The sequence below is a fragment of the Ovis canadensis genome, chromosome 1 (assembly GCF_042477335.2).
Source record: "Ovis canadensis isolate MfBH-ARS-UI-01 breed Bighorn chromosome 1, ARS-UI_OviCan_v2, whole genome shotgun sequence".
NCBI classification, from domain to species: Eukaryota; Metazoa; Chordata; class Mammalia; order Artiodactyla; family Bovidae; genus Ovis; species Ovis canadensis.
This window is the reverse complement of record NC_091245.1, coordinates 62,556,563-62,582,037: the sequence shown is the minus strand read 5'-3', so window position 1 is coordinate 62,582,037 and position 25,475 is coordinate 62,556,563. Positions and strand designations below refer to the sequence as shown.

General features: G+C 39.2%; 1 protein-coding gene across 36 annotated transcripts in view; it reads left to right on the top strand.

Annotated features, from left to right (window-relative positions):
* Nucleotides 1-25,475, top strand: part of SSX2IP (SSX family member 2 interacting protein) — a 64,731-nt gene that overhangs the window by 17,460 nt on the left and 21,796 nt on the right. For 14 of the 36 annotated variants that reach the window (XM_069568712.1, XM_069568473.1, XM_069568286.1 and 11 more), the window contains exons 2-5: nucleotides 14,443-14,574; nucleotides 15,163-15,332; nucleotides 15,782-15,994; nucleotides 24,689-24,799. In XM_069568712.1, coding sequence (XP_069424813.1) covers nucleotides 14,532-14,574; nucleotides 15,163-15,332; nucleotides 15,782-15,994; nucleotides 24,689-24,799 — 537 coding nt within the window. In that variant the 5' untranslated portion in view covers nucleotides 14,443-14,531. The remainder of the gene's footprint in view (nucleotides 1-14,442; nucleotides 14,575-15,162; nucleotides 15,333-15,781; nucleotides 15,995-24,688; nucleotides 24,800-25,475) is intronic. The other 22 variants (XM_069569406.1, XM_069569253.1, XM_069568980.1 and 19 more) reach the window with 3 other exon arrangements.

The window sequence follows — 25,475 nt, the reverse complement described above, 5'->3', positions numbered from 1 at the left end:
TTTTGAGTGTTGAGTTTTAAGCCAGCTTTTTCACTCTCTTCTTTCACCTTCATCAAGAGGCTCTTTTTAGTTCTTCACTTTCTGCCATTAGGTTGGTATTGTCTGAATATCTGAGGTTGTTGATATTTCTGCTGGCAATCTTGATTCCAGCTTGTGATTCATCCAGCCTGGCATTTCTTATGATGTACTCTGCATAGAAGTTAAGTAAGCAGGGTGACAATATGCAGCCTTGATGTACTCCTTTCCCAATTTTTAACCAGTCTTTTGTTGCATGTTCATCTCTAACTTGCTTCCTGACCCACATACAGGTTTCTCAAGAGGCAGGTAAGGTGGTCTGGTATTCCCATCTCTTTAAGAATTTTTCACAGTTAGTTGTGATCCACATAGTCAAAGGCTTTAGCCTCGTCAGTGAAGCAGTAGATGTTTTTCCTAAATTTCCTTGCCTTTTCTTTAATCTGACAGATTTTGCTGTTTGATATCTGGTCCCTCTGCCTTTTCTAAATCCAGTTTGTACGTTGGGAATTGCTTTGTTCACGTACTGTTGAAGCCTAGCTTGAAGGATTTTGAGCATTACCTTGCTGGCATGTGAAATGAGCACAATTGTATAGTAGTTTGAACATTCTTTAGATTTTTTAAAAAGACCAAATAAGATCATGTTATTGTCCTACAGCCTTTTCTTTAAACTTATAAAATATCATGGAAATACTCCAAATTAGTAAAATATCTAATAGCTAACATTTATTGAGCACTTACCATATACCCAAGACTCTGTTTTAAGTCCTTTGCATGAATATACTTATTTAATAAAGTTATAAGTACATTTAAAGCTAAGTTTCTTACTTAACCATAATTATTTAATTTGGATTTTTTATCATAATCCTTTGAGGTAAAGACTGGTTTTACTCTCCTTTTGCAGATAAAGAAAATGAGGTCCAGATATTTCTGTTCAGAGCCACTTACCTTGTAAGTGCTGGAACTGAGTTTGAAACCAGGTGGTCTGACTTTGGACCCTGTGCTTTAAGTACTGTTTCTCATACTGCAGCAGTATCTGGGTCAAGGTGTTTATAAGGGATTTGACGTAGCTTCCTGCTCCCTAAGCTGCTAAGAGGGTAGCTTTCTAATGGAAGATTCTGACTTGGAGTTTCGCGGCAATTGTCTCCCTCAGCTCAAAAGGATACACGGGAAAATTTTTCCTGCAGTTTGTGTCTGTACACTATTTTGTGCAGTTTTGCCCAAATGCTCTAGTGAGTGGTGGTAGCAGGTACTGTTCTTGGGCCTCTCACCCATGAAGCAGCAACCTGGGCTCTGGAGTGTGGAGTGGGCAATAGCCTCTGATTCTGCCATTTGCCAGCTGTGTGACCTTGGGCAAATTACCTAGCTTTTCTGTACTTCATGTCCCTTATCACTGAAAAGGGAAATAATGTGATGACTCAGGGTTGTTGTGAAGGTTGCCTTCATAAATTTTTATAGCATTTAGAACAGCACCTGACATGTATTTGTTAGATCAGTTCCTTAGGTATTCAGTACTGAGTTTTTACCACTTATGTCACTAAATACCCATAAACACCCTGCAAAGTAGGTCGTGTCACCCTGTTTTCTGGGTAAGGAAACCAGCTGAGAGACTTGGTTAGGATATGACCTGTCTGCTCAGGCCTTGCAAGGCTCACAGTGTTTGCACTGTGTCCCCAACTATAGGTCCTCAGAACCACAAACTCAGCAACAAGGCGGGTGATTAAAGGGATATCAGATTTTGAGTTTCAGCCATTCAGATATATATTAAAATTTAATTTATGGAGAATTTATTTCTATGGAAAAATCTATACTATTATGCCACTCAGATGAAATCATTTAGATCTTAAATTTGTAAAAAGTAGATTCTAAGAGGTTGAATTTAGTATTTATCTGTACTGATATGCGTACCTGAATAGTTTTATGTGAGGTAACAGGTATTAATAATTGAATTGAAAGCTGTAGTTTACTTTGGAATAAAATCATAGTAGAACATAGTGTTTTTCCATGTAATCATAAAGTATTTGGTTTTTGAGAGTAATAGCATTTATTAAAGTATGCAGATAACTAAATTCTAAAGTTTTATGGCTGAATTTGTAAGGACTAATGTTTAAAGACTTTAAGAATTTTATTTTCTTAACCCAAAGTTGGGTCACTGTGAGATTTTAGCAAAGACTTTAGTTGGTTATTTGTGGAAAATTCTGTGTAATGTTTAGAAGTCCAGATAGTATCATGTTACTACCTTCCTGTATAATGAAAAAAGCAATATTATCTGACACTTGATTGAAGTTTGTCTTAGAACTCTGATTAGGTAGGCAGTTGTGCCTTCTCAAGTTTGAATTTCAAGTGAACTTGAAAAGAACAGTTAAAATAGTGTACTGTGTGAAGGAAATCTTGTAATCAAAACATCACTTAGGTTTCTGCCAAGCTGTCTTTCCGTGGGTAGAAGTGTTAGGAGAGATTTGGGAGATGATGAAGAGTAGTTCTTTTCTCTAAAGGACTCACATCTTGTGCTTCTCTTCCATTGCTGTTTTTGTTTATCCACTTCTGCTTGCTGGAATGAATGTGCTAATTTATCATCAGTTATTTACTTGGGTATTCATTGATTATTCTATTAAAATGGGAGATGGGTACAAAGGGGAGAATGTGACTCAGGAGTCTAGATGGAAAAGTGAAATAAATTAGAAGGACCCAGAGAATAGAGTTCCTTGGACTCTGTGAACAGGATGATGGTGGGTGATTTGGGCTTTGAAGAAATGTTAGTTTGGGGGCGGGTGAAAGGAGAAAGCACAAGTGGAGCACACAGGCCGAAGTGAGTATGCCAGATGTGGGACTTGGTTCATGTAATAAATGTCTGCTTGAGCATCTCCTGTGTTTCAGGAACTGTTGGATACAGAGATGAATACATTTCTCACCCTAGTTTAGAAATTGATAAACTAGTAAACTAAAAATGTATGAAATGATTAGTTGTAATACTGCATGGTATCATTGTCATAAACCTGATGAGTTGCTTTTGTTGTGCATGGTATCACTTTAGTTATGTTTCAGCAGGAAACATAATTATGGAAGGGACTCAAAAATTTAATACATATATGTGTATATAAACTTGTGTTATCTATTGCTGCATACATAACACATTACTCCAGAATTTAGCAGCTTAAAATAAGTCGTTTATCTCCAAGCTTTTGTCCATTGGGAATCTGGGTGCCACTTAGCTGGGTGCCTCTGGCCCAGGGTCTCTCACTAGGCTGCTGTAGGTGTTGGCCAAGGCTGCAGGCATCTCAAGGCTTGACTGGGGAGGATCTACTTCCAGACTCACTCGCGTGGCTGCTGGCTGGCCTCGAGCCCTCACTGACTGTTGGCTGGAGACATTGGTTCATTGCCACATTGGCCTTTCATGGGGCTGCTTGCCACAGGACAGCTGTGACAGCTTGCTTTCTCCAGAAAGAGGGATCCAAGATACCTTGAGTGAGTGAAAGTGTGAAGGTGTTAGTCGCTCAGTTGTGTCTGACTCTTTGAGATCCTGTGGACTGTAGTGTGCCAGGTTCCCCTGTCCTTCAAATTTCCCAGGCAAGAACACTGGAGTGGGTAGCCATTCTCTTCTCCAGATGAATCTTCCCAACCCAGGGATCAAAGCCAGTTTGTACTGCAGGCAAATTCTTTACCATCTGAGCTACCAGGAATGACCCCAAATGTAAGGCATGACCTTTTTTATAACGTAATGAAAGTAAAATCCAATCACTTCTGCTTTATTCTGTTAATTAGAAGCTAGTCACTAAATACAGCCCACACTGAAGGAACAGAATAATCTAAAGGAACAGAATAATCTACAGGCTGCCCACCCTAAAATTCTATACGTGGTTGATATATATTGTGCAACCCTGAGTCTTTGGGGAAGAAGGAAGAAGAATCAGGCAAGGAACATTTCTATTGGAAAAAACACATGTAATTAACCTAGAACCACAAATGTTCTTGCTAAAGACCCATAAACTTGTATTTGATGATGTCTTAATATTTTAGGGATAAATGGTAAAATGACTTACTTCCACCCTCATTAAACTTTTTGTGGAACTGATCTCATTTCTAGGCATTGTCTTTATGCCTTTTTAAAGCAGAGTGTTCATAAATGAGTAAAAAGCTATTATTGGTAGCACAGCGGGGGAGAAGTTCAGAAGTGTATCTCAATTTAAATAGTAGGTAAGATCCTTTAAGAATTGTGTGTTCTGAGTGGACTCACTTAAAATGAATTAGAGGTACTCAATCTTTTAAAGAACCTTATGAAAATCTTTCATTATATTCTGCTTTTAACATAGAGAGATTAATCAATGGATTTGTGTGTACGGTGTTGAAAGACTGAATGGTAGAGTGAAAAGAGCACCAGTTTAAAGATGGAGATTTGTGTCTAGGCTTCAAGAGTCAGACGCGACTGAGCAACTGAACTGAACTTCACAACCCATTATAAGTGTGACCTCAGGCAGTCCTTGTTGAGTTCTTTGAGCCCGAGTTTCCTATCTGTAATATAGATAAATACATATGAAAGAAAATAATTTGACATGAAGAGTGATGGATTTCTTTTTGGAAACTTACTAAAATCCTCATTTTCGTTCAGAAACAGTGTAAATCGTTATGTTCAACTGTCTCAGTTCAGTTCAGTCACTCAGTCATGTCCGACTCTGTGACCCCATGAACCACAGTGCACCACGCATCCCTGTCCATCACCAATTGCCGGAGTCTGCCCAAACCCATGTCCATCGAGTCAGTGATGCCACCCAGCCATCTCATCCTCTGTCGTCCCCTTCTCCTCCTACCCTCAATCTTTCCCAGCATCAGGGTCTTTTCTAATGAGTCAGTTCTTGGCACCAGGTGGCCAGAGTATTGGAGTTTCAGCTTCAACATCAGTCCTTCTAATGAACACCCAGGACTGATCTTTAGGATGGACTGGTTGTATCTCCTTGCAGTCCAAGGGACTCTCAAGAGCCTTCTCCACAGCTCAAAAGCATCAGTCCTTCGGTGCTCAGCTTTCTTTATAGTCCAACCCTCACATCCATTCATGACTACTGGAAAAACTGTAGCCTTGACTAGACGGACCTTTGTTGGCAAAGTAATGTCTCTGCTTTTTAATATGCTGTCTCACTGCTTCTCAGTTTTGTGCCAGGATTCTAACCTAAAAAATGGCTACCTGATAATTCTTGACTTTTGCATAATCCACCCAGAAAAGACCAGATTACCCTTGCTTATTTTACGCTGAGGTATATTGTGTTGTACTTGGGTCCCATAGCAACATAGATGGATGCCGAAGTAGTTCTTCAGAAATAGTGAGATAACATTTTTACTGAAGTTTGCAATTTTACTGCAATTAGTAAGGTTTTCTCTTATGAAGATTTATTGGAATGTACATTGAGGAGTACTTGAAATGTGAAAGTTTATTATGTGCCTATATATGTTATTCACTAGGAAGGAACAAAACTATGTCTTTCTGATGTGTAGGAGAAAAAATTGTTACTTATGGGTTACTTTATAGATTTTTTTCTTTATTTCATGACTGTTCCCATCCATCTTAAATGAATGAAGTATCTTTCACCAGATATTAAATTCTTAATCCTTATGTCTTGCTCATAAAATTCATTCATGATTTTGGGAATTTGGGCAGCTACTCTAATCCAAGGTATATAAAGAGAATTGGGGGTTACAGATTCAGTTCAGTTCAGTTGCTCAATCATGTCAGACTTTTTGCTACCCCATGAACTGCAGAATGCCAGGCTTACCTGTCTGACACCAACTCCCGGAGATTGCTCAAACTCATGTCCATAGAGTCAGTGATAGCATCCGACCATCTCATCCTCTGTCATCTCTGTCTGCTATCTTCAATCTTTCCCAGCATCAGGGTCTTTTCCAGTGAGTTAGTTCTTCACATCAGGTGGCCAGAGTATTGGAGTTTCAGCTTCAGCAAAAGTTCTTCCAGTGAATATTCCAGGCTGATTTACTTTAGGATGGACTGGTTGAATCTCTTTGCAGAGTCCAAGGGACTCTCAAGAGTCTTCTCCAATACCACAGTTCAAAAGCATCAGTTCTTTGACACTCAACTTTCTTGATAGTCCAACTCTCACATCCCTACATGACTGTTGGAAAAACCATAGCTTTGACTAGATGGATGTTTGTCGGCAAAGTAATGGCTCTGCTTTCTAATATGCTGTCTAGGTTGGTCATAGCTTTACTTCCAAGGAGCAAGCGTCTTTTAATTTCATGGCTGCAGTCACCATATGCAGTGATTTTGGAGCCCCACAAAATAAAGTCTGTCACTTATTTCCATTGTTTCTCCATCTGTTTGCCATGAACTGGTGGGACTGGATACCAAGCCAACTTTTTCACTCTCTTCTTTCACCTTCATCAAGAGGCTTATTACTTCCTCTTTACTTTCTGCCATAAAGGTGGTGGTATCTGCATATCTGAGGCTGTTGATGTTTTTGGTGGCAATCTTGATTCTAGCTTGTGCTTCATCCATCCTGGCATTTCACACATACTCTGCATATAATTGGCTTCCCTGGTGGCTCAGAGCTTAAAGCGTCTGCCTGCAATGAAGGAGACCTGGGTTCGATCCCTTGGTCAGGAAGATCCTTTGGAGAAGGAAATGGCAACCCACTCCAGTATTCTTGCCTGGAGAATCCCATGGACGGAGGAGCCTGGTGGACTACAGTCCACGGGATCTCAAAGAGTCAGATACGACTGAGTGACTTCACTTTCACTTTCTTTCTTTCTTTCTGCATATGATTGGATTAAAGATTTACTGAGCATGGCCCTGCCCATCAGAACAAGGTGTAGTTTCCCCCTCAGTCAGTCTCTGCTATCAGGAAACTTTCATAAGCCTCTTATCCTTATCTATCGGTCAGAATGAAAACCACAATTATAGAAAAATAATCAAACTGATTAATTGGACCACAGCCTTCTCTAGTTCAGTAAAACCATGAGCCATGCCTTGTAGGGCCACCCAAGATAGATGGGTCATGGTGGAGAATTCTGACAAAATGTGGTCCACTGGAGAAGGGAATGGCAAACAACTTTAGTATTCTTGTCTTGAGAACCCCATGAACAGTATGAAAAGGCAAAAAGATAGGACACTGAAAGATGTACTCCACAGGTTGGTAGGTGCCCAGTATGCTACTGGAGAATGGTGGAGAACTCCAGAAAGAATGAAAAGATGGAGCCAAAGCAAAAACAACACCCAGTTGTGGATGTGACTGGTGTTGGAAGTTAAGTCCAGTGCTGTAAAGAGCAATATTGCATAGGAATATGGAATGTTAGGTCCATGGGTCAAGGCAAATTGGAAGTGGTCAAACAGGAGATGGCAAGAGTTAACATCAACATTTTGGGAATCAGTGAACTAAAATGGACTGGAATTGGGTGAATTTAACTCAGATGACCATTATATCTATTACTGTGGGTAAGAATCCCTTAGATGAAATGGAGTAGCCATCATAGTTAACAAAAGAATCTGAAATACAATACTTGGATGCAATCTGAAAAACGACAGAATGATCTCTGTTTATTTCCAAGGCAAACCATTCAGTATCACAGTAATTCAAGTCTATGCCCCAACGAGTAATCCTAAAGAAGCTGAAGTTGAATTGTGCTATGAAGACCTATAAGACCTTCTAGAACTAACACCAAAAAAAAGATGTCCTTTTCATTATAGGGGACTGGAATGCAAAAGTAGGAAGTCAAGAAATACCTGGAGTAACAGGCAAATTTGGCCTTGGAGTACAGAATGAAGCAGGGCAAAGGCTAACAGAATTTTGCCAAGAGAACGCACTGGTCATAGCAAACCCCTCTTCCAACAACACAAGAGAAGACTCTATACATGGACATCACTAGATGGTCAACACTGAAATCAGATTGATTATATTCTTTGCAGCCAAAGATGGAGAAGCTCTATACAGTCAGCAAAAACAAGACCGGGAGCTGACTGTGGCTCAGATCATGAACTCCTTATTGCCAAATTCAGACTGAAATGGAAGAAAGTAGGGAAAACCACTAGACCATTCAAGTATGGCTTAAATTAAATCCCTTATGATTATACAGTTGAAGTGACAAATAGAATCAAGGGATTAGGTCTGATAGAGTGCCTGAACTGTATGGATGGAGGTTCATGACATTGTACAGGAGGCAGTGATCAAGACCATCCCCAAGAAAAAGAAATGCAAAAAGGCAAATGGTGGTCTGAGGAATCCTTACAAATAGCTTAGAAAAGAAGAGAAGCTAAAGGCAAAGGAGAAAAGGAAAGATATACCCATTTGAATGCAGAGTTCCAAAGAATAGTAAGGAGAGATAAGAAGGCCTTCCTCAGTGATCCATGCAAAGAAAAAGAGGAAAACAATAGAATGGGAAAGACTAAAGATCTCTTCAAGAAACTTAGAGATACCAAGGAAACATTTCATGCAAAGATGAGCATAATAAAGGACAGAAATGGGATAGACCTAATGGAAGCAGAAGATATTAAGAAGAGGTGGCAAGAATACACAGAAGCTATATGAAAAACATCTTCATGACCCAGATAACCACAGTGGTGTGATCACTCACCCAGCGCCAGACATCCTGGAATGTGAAGTCAAGTGGGCCTTAGGAAGCACCACTATGAACAAAGCTAGTGGAGGTGATGGAATTCCAGTTGAGATCTTTCATATCCTAAAAGATGAGGCCGTGAAAGTGCTGCACTCAATATGCCAGCAAATGTGGAAAACTCAGCAGTGGCCACAGGACTGGAAAAGGTCAGTTTTTATTCCAATCCCAAAGAAAGGCAATGGCGAAGAATGTTCAGACTACCGCACAATTGCACTCATCTCACATGTTAGCGAAGTAATGCTCAGAATCTCTAAGCCAGGCTTCAGCAATACATGAACCGTGAACTTCCAGATGTTCAAGCTGGATTTAGAAAGGGCAGAGGAACCAGAGATCAAATTGCTAACATCCACTGGTTCATCGAAAAAGCAAGAGAGTTCCAGAAAAACATCTTCTTTATTGACTGTGCCAAAGCCTTTGACTGTGTGGATCACAACAAACTGGAAAATTCTTCAAGAGATGGAAATACCAGACCATCTTCCCTGCCTCCTGAGAAATCTGTGTGCAGGTCAAAAAGTAATAGTTAGAACTGTACATGGAGCAATGGACTGGTTTCAAATTGGGAAAGGAGTATGTCAAGGCTGTATATTGACACTCTGCTTATTTAACTTACATGCAGAGTACATCATGCGAGATGCCGGGCTGGATGAAGCACACGCTGGAAACAAGATTGTCGAGAGAAATATCAATAACTTCAGATATGCAGATGACACCACCCTTATGGCAAAAAGCAAAGAAGAACTAAAGAGCCTCTTGATGAAAGTGAAAGAGAAGAGTGAAAAAGTTGCTTAAAACTCAACATTCAGAAAACTAAGATCATAGTATCCGGTCCCTTCACTTCATGGCAGATAGGTGGGGAAACTGAAAACCGTAACAGACTTTTTTTTTTTTCCTCCAAAATCACTGCAGATGGTGACTGCAGCCATGAAATTAAAAGATGCTTGCTCCTTAGAAGAAAAGCTATGACCAACCTAGACAGCATATTAAAAAGCAGAGACATTACTTTGCCAATAAAGGTCCATTTAGTCAAACCTCTGGTTTTTCCAGTAGTCATGTATGGATGTGAGAGTTGGACTATAAAGAAAGGTGAGCACTGAAGAATTGATGCTTTTGAACTATGGTTTTGGATAAGACTCCTGAGAGTCCCTTGGACTGCAAAGAGATTCAACCAGTCCATCCTAAAGGAAATCAGTCCTGAATATTCATTGGAAGGACTGATGGTGAAGTTGAAACTCCAATACTTTGACCACCTGATGGGAAGAAGCGACCATTGGAAAAGACCCTGATGCTGGGGAAGATTGAAGGTGGGAGGAGAGTGGGGCGATGGAGGATGAGATAGTTGGATGGCATCGCCGAGTTAATGGACGTGAGTTTGAGTAAGCTCTAGAAATTGGTGATTGATAGGGTAGCCTGGTGTGCTGCAGTCCATGGAGTCCTAAAGAGTCGGACATGACTGAGTGACTGAACTGAACTCACTCTGCATATAATTTAACTAAGCAGGTTGATAACATACAGCCTTGACGTACTCCTTTCCCAATTTTGAACCATTCAGTTGTTCCATGTCTGATTCTGTTGGCTTTTTGACCCTCATACAGGTTTCTCAGGAGACACGTATAGCATAGTTTGCTTATTCTTGAAAAGTGGCTAGGTGATGTTTTATCACAAGCCTCAATGTGTATAATTTGGTACCTCATTGAACAGAAGAGTAGTTTTGGTTTTCACTTTGGATATTTAACTAGACCTGAATATTTGCAACTATGTTTTTGTTTTTAGCAGGACAGGGAACAATTTACTGTTGAAACCTGTAGACATTGGAGAGCTAAACACACACTTAAGAGTAACTCACTTAAGTTACAGTTTTAAAGTGTGGATATGTAGCAGATCATTGACTCAGTGGGCACGAACCTGAGGAAACTCCGGGAGATAGTGGAGGTTTAAGCCTAGTGTGCTGTAGTCCGTGGGGTTGCAGAGTCAGACACGAGTTAGTGACTGAACAACAACGAATTGTATTAGACATATTTTGGTGTTTAATAATCTTTCTGTATGAGGAGAAAAGACACTTAGAGCCAGTGGTAGGTTTTCTAGTGATGTGTCTCAGGTCTTCTGAGGATTTATGTTGAAGTCTTAGAGCAGCAATGCATTTTAGAATCCTGTCATTTATACCAATCAGATCCATGTTGGGATGATGATGATAACAACTGATATTAATTACATGTGTCCCATATGCCAGGCAGTTGCTAAATAAATATTTAATGTGCATTATCTCAGTCCTTAGAAGATAATGGCAATTTACCAGTGAGGAAACTAGGACTTGGAGAAGTTAAAGTAACTTACCCAAACCAAAGTCAGGTTAGAATCGTTGAGTTTATTGTCCCTTGGATTCTGTTTTGCTTATAGCTACTATTTCTGAAAACCAAAAGTGAGATCATTTTTCATTCTAAGTGCAGATTCAACTCTTACCCTGTTCTTCCTGTTGCTAAAGACACCCATTTAAGGTCAGTGGAAAGTACAAGAGTTCAAGGTATTCTTCCCAAAACACATAAGTAGCAAAATAGCAAAAGATAAGTGCTAGCCTAGAAAACCTTCTATGTGTATGTGTATGACATCATAATATATTATGTGTATAATATGTGACATTTTATCATGTAATTGTGATATGTGATATCACATAATTGTGAATATAGTGATTTGCATGAGTATATATTTTATGTTGCTGTGTGATCTAGGAATTGTCGTCTCTCTTTTGACCTTGTTCCAATCCATCTATAAATCCTGAAGGTTCTGTCTCCAGGACACATCCTTAATTTATCCATGTGTCTCTGCTTTCACTGAAGAGACATACTGTAACTCTGGTCTTCTTGCCTGAATTATTGTAGTAGCTTGATTTCTTCAGTGCCCACTGTTGCCCCCTGTAATCTCATAGGGCAGAGTGGTCATAGTGATATTTTTTAAAGCCTAAAGGGGATCACATTGCTTTCCTGCCTAAACTGCTTTGAGAGCTTTTCATTGCAGTTTAGAGGAAATCCAGCTTTGTACCTCTGTTACTGTGCTTCAGGTGTACTGGCTGTTTTTAAGGGTTTCACATGTACCAGGTTCTTTCCATCCTGGGTTTTTGTATGTGCTGTTTTCTCCACCTGGGCTTCTCTGGTCATTGGCTATATTTTGTGGTTGATGATTCCGTATCATTTAGGTCTCAGTTCAGACATCAGCATCTCAGTGCAGCCGTCCTTGACTGATCCAGATATTCCCCCCACCCCCTGCATTCTCTCATTAGTGTTTTATTTTCCTTATTCTCATCACAATGAGTGTGATGTTACTATAATTTATTGCTTACTTCCGATCTATTTCTACCCCACCAGAATATGGACTTCCTGAGAGCAGGGCTTTCCCTATGCCTAGAAAAGCATGCTAGCGTGTAGTAGCACAGTTAAAATTTTACTGAATGAATGAAAGATTTTGTCTCACTTTAACATCATATTGTGAATATTCTCCCACATCTTTAATATTCAGAAGAGAGGTGGTATGATAAACTCTCCAGCTATAGTCCAGATCTGGCCTAAAGACACATTTTATTTGGCTTATTAAAACATGGTGGTGTTTGAGGTATAAATTCTATTCAGTCAAGTGCACAGGTCTTAAGTGTACAGCTTGATGAATTGTACTGATATGTGTACCTAAGTAACCACCTCTCAGATCAAAATGTGTGGTGCTCTGATCTCCCCCTTCTAGCCATTCCGCCTTTGCACAGGGTAGCTGGCATAGTTCATGTTTGTAATTAGCTGCTAATATTATTTGGAGATTTCACAGAGAAATCCAGCATCTCAACATCTCTCGAAATGATGTACCAACATAGGAGTTGCTTTCTCATTGGGCCACAGTTTATTGTGGCTGGGAAGCAGCTGTCCAAAGTATTGACGTGTGTTCTCCAGTTTGCCTCCCGTCTTCACCTCTCTCCTCCTGTCCCTGACCTTGAAATCAATTTCCAGTTGCCATTTATAATTTCACTTGAATTTTTCATGGTGGAGAAATATTTACTACTTCCGTTGTCTCTATAGAAAAATAGAAGTATGAATGGTAGACTAAAAAGTTTATGTGTTTCGTGTACTTAGTCTACTTGATTCATATACATTTCTTGCCTTTTGTGTATTTGTTAGCCACTCTAATTCCGAATGACTGTGTTTAAAGGATGCACAGTGTTCCAGTATATAAATGTATTATATAACCAATATCCTGTTGTAGAACATATAAGTGATTTCTGTCTTTTTCATATTATAAGGAACAATATGTAGGTGAATCTTTGTGGAAGATGTTATTTTATTAGGATTAAGTTTTAACAGTGGAATTTCTGGATCAAAATATATTTTCATTATTAAGACTTTGATACATATTGTCGAATTGCTACAGACAGGACTGAGCAACTTCACTTTCACGTCTCATTTTCACGCATTGGAGGAGATGGCAACCCACTCCAGTGTTCTTGCCTGGAGAATCCCAGGGATGGGGAAGCCTGGTGGGCTGCCGTCTGTGGGGTTGCACAGAGTCGGACATGACTGAAGCGACTTAGCAGCAGCAACAGCAGTATAAATTGATCTAATCTTTCTGGAGAGCAGTGTATGGCAGTATTCATTTCACTGCATCCATGCCAACACTAATTAAAAGTTCTGCTAATATAGTTAGTAAAAACTTCAAACAAACAAATGGGAATGCTGGCCAAGAAATTTTTTTCTTTTCAAAAAAGTAAAGTAAAGTAGGGATTTTACTTTAAAGGATGCAATTTGGAAATGTTTATTAGGGCTTTCCAGGTGGCTCAGTGGTAAAGAACCCGCCTGCCAGTGTGGGAGATGCAAGAGACACGGGTTTGATCCCCAGGTTGGGAAGATCCCTTGGAGTAGGAAATGGTAACCCACTCCAATATTCTAGTACAATTCTGTACCTTAGATTTATATTGTGAGTCAGATCATGTACTTTGTATATGTGAAGTAATGCGAATACCTTACTATAACTTGAGAAGCCTTTTAACCTTGATCCTTACACACACTGTTAATACTGTTCATGGGGTTCTCAAGGCAAGAATACTGAAGTGGTTTGCCATTCCTACCAGACCACCTGACCTGCCTCTTGAGAAATCTGTATGGAGGTCAGGAAGCAACAGTTAGAACTAGACATGGAACAACAGTCTGGTTCCAAATCGGGAAAGGAGTACGTCAAGGGTGTATATTGTCACCTTGCTTATTTAACTTACATGCAGAGTACATCATGTGAAATGCTGGGCTGGATGAAGCACAAGCTAGAATCTTGAATTGTGGTATTGGAGAAGACTCTAAGAGTCTCTTGGACTTCAAGGAGATCCAACCAGTCCATCCTAAAGAAAATCATGACGCTAAAGCTGAAACTCCAATACTTTGGACACCTGATGCAAAGAACTGACTCATTTGAAAAGACCCTGATGCTGGGAAAGATTGAAGGTGGCAAGAGAAGGGGACGACAGAGGATGAGATAGTTGGATGGCATCACCGACTCAATGGACACGAGTTTGGGTAAACTCCAGGAGTTGCTAATGGACAGAGAGGCCTGGTGTGCTGCAGTCCATGGGGTCGCAAAGAGTTGGACACGACTGAGTGACTGAACTGAACTGAACTTACACACACACACACACACACGATTTTTATTATTGTGCTTTACTGTGTTCTGTATGATAGTACATGAGAGTAATACAGAGTCCTGGTTTGAAGCACGTGTGACTATCTCTTGACACATTGACTTTACATTTGCCTTCATATGTTTAATTCGATGCTCTTATTCTGTGATTTGTTTTCTAAGGAAATGCCTACATAGAAGCCTGACAGCAGCTGGGCTGAATGTGTCACTGCTGAATTGGTTCCTCAGGTATCCTGGCTCTGGTGATTGCTATGGGAGATTGGATGACTGTTACAGATCCAGGTCTGTCTTCAGGTAACAGAGTTTAGAATAGTTGTAAGCTAGAACAGTAATTGCAAATGTTAATTTTCAGTGACACTATAACTGCCATAAATATTGAAGATGTACCTAGAGAGAGACATAAATAGGAGTAAAATATATAATTTTCATCTTTCTTTAGTAAAATCATCAGGGAGAGCTAAGAATTGTGCCTCATTAGTAGGGTTAAGTGCTTTGGCTGAATAGTTGATTACTTGAGGAGGAGATTTTTCTGCGTTTGAAATAAATTCATTGGCTACCTCAGTATATTTCTCTGATTTATTCCTTTAATCAATAAAGTTTGAGTGCATAGACAAGTAGGTTTTGCCTAGCAGTTTTATAAATCTAAAGTACTGTTAATTTTTAAGATAGAATATTGCAACTTAACATGCCTTCTAAGAGCACCACTTTATTGTATATTTTCTGGAAAATATTGTATAGTTTTCATACAAAAACCAGCTTTGCCTTAACTTGAAAAAATAATGTTTCTGTAGTTCACAATCTTTGGTAATGAAGATCATGTTATTAGCTTTGCATGCATTTTTACAAATTATTTATGTAAATGCATTTTATTGATTCTTTCAGAAAGCAAAACTATCTCTCAATATACCTCAGAAACAAAGATGTCTCCATCAAGTTTATACTCACAGCAAGTGCTATGTTCGTCAATACCTTTATCAAAAAATGTGCACAGTTATTTTAGTGCCTTCTGCACAGAAGAGAATATTGAGCAAAGTATCTCATATCTTGATCAGGTAACTTTTGTTTTTGTAAGATACAATAAATAACAGAAATCATGTTATACAGTAGTACATAAGAGTGGTAAACTTGTCAAGCACACATATGTTACATATTGGCCCAAAACTTATATAAGATTTGCAGAGAACCTTGGTGACCATCTAGTCTAGATACCAGCTGAATGCTTTTGTCTGGAGCCGGTCAGCTCCCTCATCACTCCAGGAGCTCTGCCAGGGGTGCCTTACCCTTATTTTACATGTAGAAACCTAAGTGCCTATTCCAGATCACAGGTAATTATAGAGCAGAGGCTGAAAGAGCCCAGGTCTCTTAATTCTTTGTCCTTTGGCATAGGTACTATTCTCTTAAGTATCTTAGGATAGTTTTCTTTCTCAGAAGAGATTTCTGTCTTTTGTTTATTTACTAAGTTGTCATAACCAACTTTTAGGAAAACATTTTCTCCTACTAGGAATTGACTACTTTCGGTTTTCCTTCATTATATGAAGAATCCAAAGGTAAAGAGACAAAGAGAGAATTAAATATAGTTGCTGTTTTAAATTGCATGAATGAGCTACTTGTACTTCAGCGGAAGAACCTTCTAGCTCAGGAAAATGTGGAAACACAGAATTTGAAACTGGGAAGCGATATGGACCATCTACAGAACTGCTATGCAAAACTTAAGGTAGAAATTATATTTCAGTATGTATTTCAATGCCATTGTTATGTAGTTTGATGCTATAAATTTTCATTGGACTTTATCAAACAAATTTTAATGGTTTTTTTTTTTTTTAAGTTTTAGGATTTTTTTTAAATTGCTGAGTGAAAGCATGGTTTGTACAAATCAACTGTGCCGCTCTCTGATATCAATGTCGAAGGCAATGATTTTATGAACTGTTTGGTGTCTTGCTGAATCTTTGAAAAGTTGGTTCAGGAAATACTTACATCTGAGGAAAATAAAATGAGGACCTTCCCCCACCCTATCCGGTCTTGCTTAATAAAGTAAATGCTTAATTTAAAATAATTTTACTGTGAGATACTGCATCAGTTTATTTCAAGAATAATTTTCTTGAGGTGATCTATGCCACAGGTGCTGAAGCTCAATAATGAAAGCAGACCAGATAACTACTAAGTCTTAGAAGTCCCTGGGACTCTAGAGAGGACCAGAGAAGAATGCTTTCAGAGACCTGCCAATTTCTCAGAACAAAAGAAGTATTTTTTACATTGACCTGCTACCTTGAACTATAGAACATCTATTGCTGGCTCTACTTTGCTCATTCTTTCCTTTTAAAGGAACAGATGTATTCCTTTTTTTTTAAAAAAAAGTATTATTCATTTATTTAATAAATGAATTTCTCATTTATTGAGAGGAAAGAAGGTATTCAAATCACAGTCTGGTAGGGACTTATGATTGTATATTATAAAGGAGGTAATAGTCAATTCAAAGCAAAATTTTTAAAAAGATATTGTTCTATAATGGGTTTCCTTTTTTATTTTTCTTCTGTATCTTCTCCTACCCCACTCCAAGAACAGATAACAACAACAACCTGCTCAGCATTTTGAATCTCTAAGCTCTATTGGAAAATAATAGAATCTCTAGTGTATAATATAAGATATATATAATGGGGAAGCATTTTAGCTTCTCAGCAGCCCTTGCCCATACCAGCCTGTCATTGCCAAATACTACTGTATGTTGTCATCTTAGCTCATATACGTATATAACAGTATATTTTCTCTATTATAATAATATTAGGTTTTTGTACATTCTGTATGCCGTGGCTGATTGGGGAACTGTGATAGAGGGGATAGTTGATACCCTCCAACCTATCAGAGAAACTTATGGAAGATCTTATGAGTTAGACCCAAAGTTTTAAGTCCTAGAAGGGAGTAATTCTGCATTAAAACTTTTTCTAGGCACCTTTGGTTCACTGTCTTATAAATAGCTAGTGAGTAATTACATAATAATATTGATAATCTGGGACTGTTGAACCTTTCCTTTAAGAAATGGTCATTCATTGGGACGACCCAAAGCGTAGAGTGTTTTTTTAAGAAATCTAGTTTGGGATTTGACCTGGGCCAAAATCAGGTATTTTGGATCAGCTGTGGACAGAAATGTGTGTACAATGGGAGAAGTTGCTGATCTATCCTAGAAAAGTTTCTAGATCTGCCTATTATTCACTCAGTTTGTTGAGCAGAATTTATGGAGTATTTTTGTGGTGGTCACTGGGTTTCAAATATGAGTAGAACCCAGTCCCTGTTTGCAAGGAGATTGTAGTCCATTGTAAAGGGACAGGTTGATCTGTAATTATTTGCTTCACTCATTCTTGGTGTGGGAGGTAAGGAATGCTACAGAGAGAAGTAACACTCGATTTGAGATTTGAGGAATGAATAAAAATTCACTAGTGGAGGCAGTCCTAAGATGGTGGAGGAATAGGATGGGGAGACCACTTTCTCCCACACAAATTCATCAAAAGATGGTTTGAATGCTGAGCAACTTGCACAAGAACTTCTGAATGCTGGCAGAGGACACCAGGCACCCAGAAAGGCAGCCCATTCTCTTCAGAAGGAGATATAACAAAATATAAAAGACAAAAAGAGGGACAAAAGAGTCAGGGGTGGAGACCTGTCCTGGGGAGGGAGTCGTGAAGGAGGAAAAGTTTCCAAATAGCAGGAAACCCTCTCACTGGCTGGTCTGTGGGGAGTTTTGGAATCTTAGAGGGCAACATAACTGGGAGGGGAAGAAAAAAAACCCCCCACAGAATATGCGCCTAACCGCAACTCCCAGCGGAGAACTAGCCCAGACGCTGTGTCCGCCACCAGGAAGCATGGGCTGGACAGGGAGGCACAGGCTGCATTGCTTAGGGTAAGGACCGGGCCTGAATGCCCTGAGGACAATCTGAGGGAGCTAACGTGAGATAGCAACCCAAACTGTGGGATAGCCAGAAAGAGGAAAAAAAAAAAACAAACCTTTGCGAAAGCTCTAACCTAAGGTGCAGCCTGGCCCGCTCACATAACAAAAGATGGCGCAAATACCAAAAGAGAGCTAGCCAGCTGCAGGTTGGCCCATCTGCCCACCCGAGGCAGAGAGGCAGGCTGGTGACAGCCAGAGCCAGAAGACAAAGGGCAGTCTCGGCCCCGGAGACCAGCGTCCTCCACCAGTGAGCAGGCTCCCAGCTGCTAACCCAAGTCTTGCTGGGATCCAAGACGGTTGACATCTGCCAGAAGGGTCGCAGCCAGAGATCAGGTCCCCAGAGGAGACACACAGCATGCCTGAGACAGCGTTCTTGTGGCGTAACCGGGAAACCAAGCTGCTGGGACCTGGGAGGTAATTAAGACACACAGCCCACCTGGGACAGTGCACGCCAAGCATCTGGCTGCCTGAGCTGCTCAGACCTGGAAAGGGCACAAAACGCATACCCAACCGAGTCTGTGGCTTTGTGGAGTACCTGAAAACCTGTATCTGAGCAGCTTAGACTGTGAAGTGCAGGAGATCAGGGCCTGGTTTAGACAGTTCCCCTGCAGAGCAACCTGGAGCCTGAGCAGTGTAGACCGGGAAAGCACACGCTGCTGTGAGCTGGGGCAAACCCACTGTGGTCCATACACTGCGAGCATTCCCCACACATGCCAATGATATTTGTGTGCAGTGTTCCTCCCTCCCCACAGCAAAGTAGGCCTAAATAAGTGACCACCTTCGCCCTTTTGTGTCAGGGTGGAAATCAGACACTGAAGAGACTTGGAAACAGAGGAAACCAAAATAAAGAAGAGGGAACCGCTCTGGAAGTGACAGGTGCAACAGATTAAAACCCTGTAGTTAGCATTGACTAAGAAGCTTGGAATGGGCCTGTAGACCTTGAGAAGAAGTATTAGCTGGAACAAAGAACTATCTGAAACTGAACTGACCTCACACTGCCCTGAACAACTCCAGAGAAATTTCTAGATATATTTTTACTATTATAATTCTTTAATTAAAAATTAAAAAAATTTTTTTTAAGTTCTTTATTACTCCTTTAATTTTATAACCTACTATTATAACCTACTATTAACTTGCAAAAAAAAAGACCCTGTTTTTAAAGCAAATTTCATATATTTATTTTTTATAACTTTTGTGATTGATTTTGTTTTGTATTTTTAATATTGTATTTTTGAGAGTCTAACATCTACTCTAGATTCTTAATCTTTGCTTTTTGGTATTGTCAATTTTGTACCTTTAAGAATCTTAAAATTCAGTACCCATTTTTACTGAGGGATGTGATTACTGGCTTGATTGCTCTTCCCTTTTAACTCTCCCTTTTCTCCCCCAGGTCCCCTCTTATCTCCTCCCTGCCCCTTCTCTTTTCTACTTTGTGAATCTCTTTGGGTGTTCTGGGCTGTGGGGAACACTTAGGGAACTGAGTATTGGCTAGATTGGCCTCTCCCCTTTTGACTCCCCCTCTTCTCCTGGTCATCTCTATCTCCCTCCTCCCTCTTCTCTTCCCTATGTAACTCTATGTAGCTTACCTCAAGGAACAACAGAAAAATTGAATAAATAACCCAACTTTACACCTAAAGCAACTAGAAAAGGAAGACATGAAGAACCCCAGGGTTAGTAGAAGGAAAGAAATAATAAAAAAATTAGGGCAGAAATAAATGAAAAAGAAGCAAAGGAGACTATAGAAAAAATCAACAAAACCAAAAGCTGGTTCTTTGAGAAGATAAATAATATAGACAAACTCTTAGCCAGACTCATCAAGAAAAAAAGGGAGAAGAATCAAATCAACAAAATTAGAAATGAAAATGGAGAAATCACAACAGACAACACAGAAATACAAAGGACCATAAGAGACTACTAACAGCAACTATATGCCAATAAAATGGATAACTTGGAAGAAATGGACAAATTCTTAGAAAAGTATAACCTTCCAAAACTGAACCAGGAAGAAATAGAAAATCTTAACAGACCCATCACAAGCATGGAAATCGAAACTGTGAGCAAAAATCTTCCAGCAAACAAAAGCCCAGGATCAGACGGCTTCACAGCTGAATTCTACCAAAAATTTATAGAAGAGCTAACTCAAACTCTTCCAGAAAATTGCAGAGGAAGGTAAACTGCCAAACTCATTCTATGAGGCCACCATCACCCTAATACCAAAACTAGACAAAGATGCCACAAAAAAAGAAAACTACAGGCCAGTGTTACTGATGAACATAGATGCAAAAATCCTTAACAAATTTCTAGCAAACAGAATCCAACAATGTATTAAAAAGATCATGCATCATCACCAAGTGGGCTTTATCCTAGGGATGCAAGGATTCTTCAGTATTCGCAAATCAGTCAATATGATATGTCACATTAACAAATTGAAAGATAAAAACCATATGATTATCTCCATAGATGCAGAGAAAGCCTTTGACAAAATTCAGCATCCGTTCATGATAAAAACCCTCCAGAAAGCAGGAATAGAAGGAACATACCTCAACATAATAAAAGCCACATATAATAAACCCATAGCAAACATTATCCTCAATGGTGAAAAATTGAAAACATTTCCCCTATAGTCAGGAACAAGACAAGGGTGCCCGTTCTCACCACTATTCAACATAGTTTTGGAAGTTTTAGCCACAGCAATCAGAGAAGGAAAATAAATAAAAGAAATCCAGATGGGAAAAGAAGAAATAAAACTCTCACTGTTTGCAGATGACATGATCCTCTACATAAAAAACCCTAAAGACTCCACCAGAGCATTACTAGAGGTAATCAATGAATATAGTAAAGTTGCAGGATATAAAATTAACACACAAAAATCTCTTGCATTCCTGTAGACTAACAATGAGAAAACAGAGAAATTAAGGAAACAATTCCATTCACCATTACAATGAAAAGAATAAAATACTTAGGAATAAACCTACCTAAAGAAACAAAAAAACATATATATATATATAAAACTATAAAACACTGATGAAAGAAATCAAAGATGACACAAATAGATGGAGAAATATACCATGTTCATGGATTGGAACAATCAATATTGTGGAAATGAGTATACTACCCAAAGCAATCTATAGATTCAGTGTAATCCCTATCAAGCTACCAACAGTATTTTTCACAGAGCTAGAACAAATAATTTCACAATTTGTATGGAAATAAAAAAACCTTGAATAGCCAAAGCATTCTTGAGAAAAAAGAATGGACCTGGAGGAATCAACCTGTCTGACTTCAGACTGTGCTACGAAGCTACAGTCATGGTATGGTATGGTATTGGCACAAAGACAGAAATATAGATCAATGGAACAAAATAGAAAGCCCAGAGATAAATCTATGCATCTATAGACACCTTATCTTTGACAAAGGAGGCAAGAATATACAATAGAGAAAAGACAATCTCTTTAACAAATAGTGCTGGGAAAACTGGTCAATCACTTGTAAAAGAATGAAACCAGAACACTTTCTAACACCATACACAAAAATAACTCAAAATGTATAAAAGATCTAAACGTAAGACCAGAAACTATAAAACTCCTAGAGGAGAACATAGGCAAAACGCTTTCTGACATAAATCACAGCAGGATCCTCTGTGACCCAGCTCCCACAGTAATGGAAATAAAAGCAAAAATAAATAAATAAATGGGACCTAATTAAACTTAAAAGCTTTTGTACAATGAAAGAAAGTATAAGCAAGGTGAAAAGACAGCCTTCAAAATGGGAGAAAATAATAGTAAATGAAGCAACTGACAATTAATCTCAAAAATATACAAGCAACTTATGCAGCTCAATTCCAGAAAAATAAATGACCCAATCAAAAAATGGGCCAAAGAACTAAACAGACATTTCTCCAAAGGAGACATACAGATGGCTAACAAACACTGGAAAAGATGCTCAACATCACTCATTATCAGAGAAATATAAGTCAGAACGACAATGAGGTACCATCTCATGCTGGTCAGAATGGCTGATATCAAAATGTCTACAAACAATAAGTGCTGGAGAGGGTGCAGAGAAAAGGGAACCCTCTTACACTGTTGGTGGGAATGCAAACTAGTATAGCCACAATGGAGAACAGTGTGGAGATTCCTTTGAAAACTGAAAATAGAACTGCCATATGACCCAGCAGTCCCACTGCTGGGCATACACACCAAGGAAACCAGAATTGAAAGGGACACGTGTACCCCAGTGTTCATCACAGCACTGTATAATAGCCAGGACATGGAAGCAAACTAGATGTCCATCAGCAGACAAATGGATAAGAAAGCTGTGGTACATATACACAATGGACTATTATCAGCTATTAAAAAGAATGCATTTGAATCAGTTCTAATGAGGTAGATGAAACTGGAGCCTATTATATAGAGTGAAGTAAGTCAGAAAGAAAAGCACCAATACAATATATTAATGCATATATATGAAATTTAGAAAGATGGTAATGATGACCGTATATGCGAGACAGCAAAAGAGACACAGATGTAAAGGACAGACTTTTGGACTCGGGGGGAGAAGGCGAGGGTGGAATGATTTGAGATACTAGCATTGAAACATATATATTTCCATATGTGAAATAGATCGCCAGTCCAGGTTTGATGCATGAGACAGGGTGCTCAGGGCCGGTGCACTGGGATGACCCTGAGGGATGGGATGGGGAGGGAGGTGGGAGGGGGGGTTCAGGATGGAGAACACATGTACACCCATAGCTGATTCATGTCAATGTATGGCAAAAACCACTACAATATTGTAAAGTAACTAGCCTCCAATTAAATAAATTAATAAAAAAAAATTCACTAGTGTTGGGAAAGCCATTCTAGGCAGAGCGTATGACCCATATAAAAGCATGGAGATAAGAGTATTTTCCTTTCAGTGAACATCAAACAGCTCGGTAGGGGCTGATCTATGTGATACATGATGAAGAATAGTAAGACATGAGGCTGGGACTCTGTCTCCAGGCATGAAAGACATTGTGCAGAAACCTGGAGGCACCAAGGAATGTAAACATAAGGAAGGATGTGACTATCCATCTGGAGTTGGTTGAAGAGATTAGAGGAGGAGGTGTAGAAGATAGAGAAATGGAGGAAAAGGCTCAGGAAGCCTGGTGAAAAGGTCATCTCTTAGCAGTCCTTAGCAATCGCTCGGTCCAGAGGTGTTGGGGCTTGAACTGAGAAAGTGCCAGTGAAGAGAGTAAGACTGAGATGTGAGGAAAACTTAAGAAGTAGAATGAGTAGAATTTTATGAAAAATTGAATTTGGGGAAAAGAGAGTCATGAATTAAAGATACTGTTCAGGTCTCTGATTTGAATTTACTGATGATGGCGGTATGATTCACTGGGATAAGAAATAGATTTGCAGAGAAGATGGTAAGTTCATGTAAAGTGTGGATGACTCTGAGAGAATCTGATTTGATGTGTGTGGGATATGTCAGCTGGCCCAGTGCCAGATGGTCTGGCATGATAGGAAGTTGTAAGCATGATAGGAAATTTTGGCAACCTTGTAGCTATCTAAGCTTTATTCTTAAATTTTTCTTGAGGTCCATTGTTCCAGATCATACAAGTTGTTTGTGGTTAGTTGTGACATCACTTGAGTGCCTTTTATATTTTATAAATATTAGAGGATTAAAAAAATATTCTAGCAGCTTCATGCATACTTTGGTACAGTTCCTCTGGAAATGTGTGAAATGAATTGCAAGTGAACATCCAGGGCTTCACTGGTAGCTCAGATGGTAAAGAATCCCTCTGCAATGTGGGAGGCCCAGGTTCAATCCCTGGGTCGAGAAGATCCCCTGAAGAAGGAGATGGCAACTCACTTCAGTACTCTTGCCTGGAAAATCCCATGGATGGAGGAGCCTGGCAGGCTACAGTCTATGGGGTCACACTGTGTGGCTAACACACACACATTTTAATCCCATATTGATTCTGGCAATGCTGCCATTGCCCTTAGGGAAAGGTTTTGAGAGACTTTACTGTTTGCAAGGCAGGACTGATATGCTGCAGTCCCACCTTTTCTGACCTGGAGTGTTTTTCTTTGCATAGTCACCTGTCTTTAGACTTAGCTCCAAATCATTTCTGGATCTTTATTAAGAGTGTGTCATAGAAGTGTTAAAAAGTATTAAAAGGAAATTATGAAAATGTTCAGTGGCAATATCACTGAAATAGGTGAAGGGCCTTTTGAAGGATCCACTTTGAAGGTCTTTTGCATTTATATTAAAAATGGTATTTAAATTAAAATTTGCTATCCAAATTTAAAATTTGTAACTATAGTATCAAGCTTTATAATTGTTTTAAATATTTTGTGTGCTGCTAAACTTCAATTTTGGGTAACAAATCCTAGGGCATGTAACTTGTTTTTACTAATCTTTTAAGGATTCAGTTGCTCTGAATCCAATGTTAATTTTAGTCAAAATTGCATATGAATGTTTTAGGAACAACTGGAAACCTCCAGGAGAGAAATGATTGGTCTTCAGGAAAGAGACAGACAATTACAGTGCAAGAATAGGAATTTGCATCAGCTACTGAAAAATGAGAAAGATGAGGTGAGTTGTCAGTTGTTGCAGATAAAGTTGAAGTGAATTTTTTGTTGTTTGTAATTTGAGGTGACTGTAACGGTCACTTAACTTTATAACAAGAAAACCGTTTGTTCATCCTGTATCAGATTGGTATGGCAGACCTCTGTGTGTATAGTGTTGCATCGTACTCAGCTGAGAGGTCAGGAACCTTCTCTAGCTCCCTCTCCCCTAGGGGCTTATCTGGCTTAGTGTGTCAGTGCGCAGCTTGTGACATCCAGTGTTCTGTACCATCCATCCTGGACTCAACACGCACGCCACTTTTTGTCAGACACAGGGGTGCTTTAAATGCACATCTTTTATTCTCTGTCATACCTTTACTTGTATCTTGAATGCGTCTTCCTGAACTATCTGAAATATTGACATTGTCCATCTAGTGAGACAATTACTTGACTAAATGAACACACGAGTTACTGTTTGAAAAAAGCAATTCACATTAAAAATCTAATTTCTAGGCTGAAGACATTATAATTCTAATCTCATTTTTGCCTTATTGATTACTTGGTATTTGGACCTATAGAACTAATAATGCATTTGAAATTATCTTTGAATTTATATAAGAAGAAATCACTAGGTTTTTACTGCTCTGTGGTTTGGTTTCTGACCACGTGATCACTGTAAAAGGAGAACATTTTCAGTGTTGTAT